This window comes from Pseudopodoces humilis, chromosome 5, assembly GCF_049639895.1.
Source record: "Pseudopodoces humilis isolate 2021_Gansu_Grassland_sample_001 chromosome 5, ASM4963989v1, whole genome shotgun sequence".
Lineage (NCBI taxonomy): Eukaryota > Metazoa > Chordata > Aves > Passeriformes > Paridae > Pseudopodoces > Pseudopodoces humilis.
In genome coordinates, this window is record NC_142204.1 from 9,943,800 (window position 1) to 9,950,738 (window position 6,939).

At 41.9% G+C, this 6,939-nt stretch overlaps 1 protein-coding gene across 1 annotated transcript; it reads left to right on the forward strand.

The window, feature by feature from the left end:
• The first annotated feature begins 931 nt into the window (after positions 1-931).
• Positions 932-4,294, forward strand: MANSC4 (MANSC domain containing 4). Its single transcript, XM_005534026.3, is given in 4 exon segments — positions 932-1,160; positions 2,550-2,684; positions 3,623-4,178; positions 4,180-4,294. Coding segments are annotated over 4 exon segments (1,035 nt in total).
• Positions 4,295-6,939: the final 2,645 nt, after the last annotated feature.

Below are 6,939 nucleotides of genomic sequence, written 5' to 3' on the forward strand. Positions count from 1 at the left end.
ATATTTTAAGGCCTTTCTATGTGAAAAGTGTAATGTGGGAAGTGGGGATCAGACTTCGTCCTATTAAGAAACAAAACGTGAGAGTTTCAGGTTTCAGACCAGGTGCTTCAAAAATCATCTCCCTGTATGTCAGCTGTGTTTTCTTTCTGACAGGCCTTTTCCTAGCAGAAAACCTTGTATGGACTGCTCAGTATTCTTAAACTTATTAGGGAGAGGACACACTCACAGCTTGAATGGAGGTTCCAGCCCTCTAGTCATAAAGTCCATCTGGTTCTAGATCTTTGCAAATAAAATTGTATTATTCTTGCAATCAAAACAGTGTAGGAAGGGGAACAGATCTACACCTCCACCTCTGGCTGGAGGTTCATTTGTTAGCAAAGAAGGCAAATTTCTGCAGTGACCAGAAAGTGTTCAGATCCTAGACAGAACTATTTCTCTGTGCTGAGTGTAACAGTGCTCCTGAACAAAGTGAGGTGGAACAATGTGCTGAGCTTGCTATTAGTCACCAAATCTCAAGGTTGCCTGCATGGTTTGGTCTGAGGACAAGAGAGACAAAGAGGGGACTACAGAAACAAGTTCTCTGAACGACTAAAAACAACCTGTCCCTTTTGTGTCTCAAAACCCATCTCCAAATAATTAAGTTAGAGAACTGCAATAATAATAATAATAATAATAATAATAATAATAATAATAATAATAATAATAATAATCTCTCTTACAATCTTCTGTAACTCATTAAATGTCTGCTTCCTTCCAGCAGCTGCCTAAACAGCACTATGGGCACTGTTTGGAGGAGACCCTGCCCTGGCTCAAGCCCCTGGCAGACCTGGCAGCATCCTCAGCCATCCAAGGATGGTCTCTGCAGTGTTGGTGCAACCTTCCATGCACCCCTGGAGCAGCGGGGGGCTCCCTGAGGCCCTGACACATGGCCATGGCTCTGCTGGTGGCAGTGGCACAAATGCTGCTGCTTCTGGGTCTGGCTGGGGAGTCCCAGTGCTTCTGCTTGCCCACTGCCTTCTACAAGAATTGCTGGATCTGGCGCTTTCCAGGCCTCCTTGTGGACCTGCGGGAATCCCAGAGGAGGGGAGCCCAGCTGCTGAAGGGTTATGCAGAAATCTCCCCCCAGCAGTGCAGCAGAACCTGCTGCCTTCTGAGGAATGGTGAGTATTTGTTGGCAAGATCGTGGCACACATTAAACCCCCCATTTTGGGTAATGTTTATATAAACAGTCCTTCACTTGAAGAAGAAATAGAGGGGGTGGAAGCAGGATCTATAAATTTTTTTGAGGCAGGAAAGCAGAGGCACATTGTAACTGTTGTCCTGTAGAAAGGAAATTCTGTAATTAATAATAATTATCTGTGATTAATGATAAACTGTATTTGTTTAGAAGGCTACACTAGGAACACATTAAAATCTTAGACTCTCCTTTGAAATTTTAGATCTGTGTTACAAAGCTTGTAGGCAATACCAACATTAAGAGAGTAACTCTTCAGTATTCATCCCCAGCTACTGTAGAAAACAAGCAGTGACAGTGATTCTAACAGCACTCTCTTCACGGAGTACATGGTGAGAGGGAGAGTGGAGGGGACACACAGTTTGTCCGTCTCTGAAATACAAGAATATTCAGTTCCTTGGAGAAAGCACTCTCTCATTCTGTATTTATACCATGCAAACCAGGTAACACTAAAGTTATAGCAATAAATAATAGCAGTTATTCAGCTGTCCATGCCTTTTCTCTAGCCTAGTAAACTCAGGCTCAGAGTAAAAAGAAACAAAAACATTTTTTGTCCTAAGCCTTGTACTTTCTTTGTATCACACTGCACTGGTACTCTACAGGAATGTATTTTAGAAGGACACATTAATTGCATGTCTGTGGTGCCTAAATTTTCAAAACTCTCCAGACAGGAAAGGGGTTTGGATATGTTTTGGGAGGATGAAAGTGAAATACCAGTTACTAAAAGAGTGAATATAAATTTTGATGATATTTTGAATTAAGAGTAAAAATATCTTCAAAAAACTTCACAATCTGGCAGTGTCATAAGTAACTTCCAGCAGCAATCCTGGGAAGAGTCAAATTCTGTCGTAAATAATGCGAGGTGAGAAAAATTACATATATTTCAGCAAGGGTGTTCCTACCTCAACAGTAAACTTCTCATATTCCCCATATGGAACTGGATACTTAAAGAGCTAATAAATGGTAACTTGAAATCTCCTTTTTATAATCGTATACAGTCAAACAAAATTTGTTACTATCTTAACTAAAACTGAGACATTAGAGGGCATGTCAAAGGGCTTTAAATCAGTTATTATTTAAGGAGATACAGAAGTAGAACTCATATGGCCATTCTAGTCCAGATGTAAAATAAAAATCTCTTTTGACTGTATTCTCAATTAGTTCATATGATAAAGAGAGAACCACAGGATCTGGTGTCTCTTCCCACAGGATCTGGGCAAATATAATGAACTTCTCATGTTAAATAATATCATAACATGCAAAATGCAATGGTCATTGCGCTGAGAAGCTCAGCTTTGTTCTTTATGGGTTCCAGTCTCTTGCAATCTAGCAGTGTTCTACCATGGAGCCATTCATGAGAACAGGAACTGCCTGCACATGTCTTGCCCAGCTCTGGAAAGCTGCATTCTAAGGGCTGGAGTTGATGTCATTTTGTACAACATCACAACAGGTAATTAAGCATTTCATTTATAATGGCTGAAAACAGAGCAGTTTTAGGAAGTTTTAAAATTGATACCAGGTCAGCTGCTGTGCTAAATGACCTCCTGAAGTAACACACAACCCTAAAAAATTGGAGACTTAATTCCTTTTTCATTAATATACCTACTTCTGAAAATACTTCCCCCCTTTTTTCCACTCAATGAGAAAGGAGCTTGAAGATACACCCAGCTCTCAAGATTCATGCTCTGAGTACCTCATCAGTACTGTGCTTGGCCAAAATACCCTCCCCTCTCTGAGAGACTGAGAGGAGGCTGCCACTGCTCCATGTCCCCAGACCCAAGCAGTAACAAGATTGAACATTTATTTTCATTAGGCACATGCACCATGAGCACACAGGTAACAGAGCCAAACACATAAATTGAACACACCAACACAGGGAGCATCAAAAGCCTCATCCTGATTTTGTGTTAGTGAAAATATATAAATATGTGTATATATATACACACACATATATACGATGCAAAGTCCCCAGCAGCCGGGCTGAGATGTTCTCAGTCTTCCCAGTCTGGACCTCAGGGTGCCCAGTCTGGACCCCAGTCTCAACAGTTGCTGGGATGTTTGAGCCCCTAGGGTGCAGCTTCCCTCCGGTTGCTGCTGCAGACTGTCACACACACATAGCTTTCCTGGATTTCCCTACCCTCGATGGCCTAGATACCACCCTTTCCTCACCTTTGGTTCTTTCCCTAAGCATCCCATAGTAAGTCATGTGCAATCCCAAAATGCACAACCCTTGCAGCCCATAAGATATCCCATAACCCAAGGCAGTGACATGTCCAATCCAAAAGGTCATTATCTGGGCTCCCTGCCCTGCCTCTGTCTCCATGGATCCTTTCTGTGGGCGTGCAGACAAGCTTTTATCAATAAACTAACATTATCCTCATTTACTAGGGATTGATCCAGATCTTCTCATTTTTGAGAAACTGAAATACCAAGAGCCAAATGCTCACTCCTCAGCGAGTACATCTGAGAGGCAGCAGAGCACAAAGACCCCTGAGTGGGGAAGATACCAACATCACAATGTCACCACATTAGGTTCTCCTCTGCTCCGAGCTCCACCTGCTGCCACGAGCCGTGGCTTACCAGGAAACACTCACACCCCCACCTGGAGTCTGACAGTGCGGAGGACTGAAGGTACTGCCTATTCCAGGGCAGAAACTTCCCCGGTAGAGGTTGCTTTTGCTAGGAGAACAAGCAGCAGGTCGGTCACCAGCTCAGACAAGACTGCACACTCGGCTATGAGCCCCAAGTCTGACAAGGTGTTATTCCATGCACCCACCCCTCCTCGTCTGAACAGCAGCAAGCAACACCTCAACGAAACCAAAGGCTACAGTGGGAGGAATTCCACATTGGGTAACGAGGCAGCTGCCTGGGAAGTTGCAGCTTTGGGGGTCTGGCTGATTCCTGTTGTCCTTTGCACTTCTCTCCTCTGCCTGTGCTGTTGCACTTGCCCTCACAGCCGAGAGCTGCAGCTACAGGAGGGGTCACTATAAACCTGCAAGGACAAGAACAAGAATGTCCAGACAGCTCATAAAATATGCTCCTGTCAGAGGTAATCTGTGAAACACCATCCTCGCTCTGGAACAAACAGGATTTTAAAAATGCACTCCATACACCAGTTTACTTCTCTCACAGAAAATAACAGGTGATACCAGTTCAGAATATTTGGTTATGATTTAATTCTCAGCAGATGAAACACAACTCCCTGTCTCTTTAGGTAGGAAGCACCCACTCACAGCTCCCACTGTTTGAAGCATTTTGGTTCATTATCTGATGCAGATTAATGCCTGACAAACACTGTAACACTTCCGCTCAGGTTCAGTGCAGCTACAGCATTGGCATGTCTGTGTGACAGAGAATTATTTAACTGGATGAGAAATCCTGCTATAGTTATCTTTGTGTTTGTGTATTTGCTACCAAATGAATAAACATCCCATGTAATGCAGGAGTACACAAGTGACTTACAAAACGGTCTTTTTGTTTGAAATGGTCAAAATTATTATATTTTCTCCCAAAGAAAGATTAAGCCGAAACTGAGAGAAGTACCTAGTAAATAAATAGGTCTGTACCTTCTGATGCTTTTCTTCAAGCTGAATACAGCGGTTAAAATTCTGCTTGTGTCCACTTTATAGTCTTGAGTGCTGCCAAGAAGGCAATTCAAACTTCAAGACATTGCAGCACGACATTCCAAAAATAATTTCTCCAGAAAATTTGGGAATATACTACAACTTTTATTGCTCCATAATTGCATGTAGTTTTTAGGATACAGAATCCACATGCAGGTATCTTAATCTAATTTAGATTAGAAGAATTATCTTCTCTTGACCTAAACATTACCCCATAGTTTCAGCTGGATAATGTGAGAAATGAACTTGTAAAAATTCGTAGAAATCTAAATAAATGTATATAACAATAATGATATAAAATATAAAGTACAGTATGGCCTACAAGCCCTTCCCAGATCTAGTCGCGAATTCCCACTCAAAGGATAACGATCCTAGCCAGCGCCCATCAACGAAAAAGAATAGACAGGACAAGGATCATCAAGCTGACAGGGACAGGCTCGGTGCCCATCAACGGAAAAGAATAGACAGGACATGAATCATCAAGCTAACAAGGAGAGGCTCCGACGAGATACTCATCACCGGACCTGAACACCCCGCCTTGCAGGCTACCGTTGGGGGAAGCCATCAGGTAGACAAAAGGAAAAAGTCCAGCCGAGATATCCATCAGCTCCAACCCGGATCCAACCATCCCATCCAGATGGCCTGAACCACAATGAAATCAAGAAACACCCAGAACTTCTTTACATATGAGGAGACTCTGTCCGGACGTCCATTTGACTCTATTCTCCAACGCCAGGAAATCAATTCATACAACAATCAAGGACCGTTGGTGAATGGTGCCTGCCTGGAATTTGGCCTCAAGGCTAAAAATTCCTATAAAAACCCCGGACAGTCTACCCTCCTTCGTGGATTTGGGAACACCTATACCTTTGGGTATAGACCCCTGTCCACCCAGCGCTGCGCTGTTTGTTTTATTGTGGTTTTTCCTCATTGTTTATTCTTTTATAAAAATTGTTTTATAATAAATTGTTCTTTTATTTAACCCAAATTTGCCTTTGCATTTATAACAATAATGTGTTTCAATTTTCTTACCCTAGAGTTTTGCCAAGCATTGCTGAATATTTTATCTTCAATCACAGAGGTATACACAGTTTATGTTTAAATTAGTTGTTTCATATTAGGGATTTTTACTGGAATACCAATTTATTTTTTATTTTTGAAGACAGGAGAGCACTTAAAACCTTCTCCCTATTTCACAAAGATTTGCAGTTCGAGGCAGCAATATGGTAACACAATGCCCCTCACTTGTTAATTTATAATGCTACAAAGAATGCATTATTTATTTAGGTAATGATTTAATCATGCATCAGGGATAGGGGAAGATGCTTAAATCCATAACGTATATATTTATGGTCTGTTGCTGAACTTGCAGCCACAAAAGCCTGTCTAGGGAACTCAAAGTATCAGCGTGGAAACAAATTGTGAATGTTGGCCATCACCTTTCTCCTCTGTACCATTAAGATATTACTGTTCTCAGATAAATATTACAGAGTTCAGCTGAAAATTGACAGGTTCTATCATATTGTAATCCCTTCCTTACCTGAGACTTGCATTAACTTCATGTCCCCAAGTCCTTAAGTGTCCATTCTTCCAGTTCAGGCTGAGCTGTGCCCTGAGCTCCCCATAAAGCATCTGCTGACAGCAAAATCAGAAGTGTTTCCAGCTCATCTGTGCTATCAGTGACCATCCAGAACAGCTTGTGTCAAGGAAAAAAAAGAAGAAAACCTCATCTTATGGGGTGGATACAGCTGTAATATTTTTTTAAATAGAGCGAGTCATAGGTAGTTAACCACTTGCTTTCAAAAAGGAGGGTTTTCACCTCCCTTCACTTTCAGAAAAATAAATCCTTGCCTGCAGTAAGCCACTGCAGTAAGTCATTCCTGGTTCCCTGTCTTTTTCATCTCCAGATTAGTGACCATAGAGTGCACTTCAGAGCACCTTGATGCTCTGTTGAGTCTTACTCTCAATATGATGTTCTGGAGAAGAATCATATAATGCAACTGGAACCTCCGTTCTCATCAGAAAAAGATATAGGAGACAAAGTGAAAATTTCTATCTGTACCATGAGCAAATGCTTCTGGG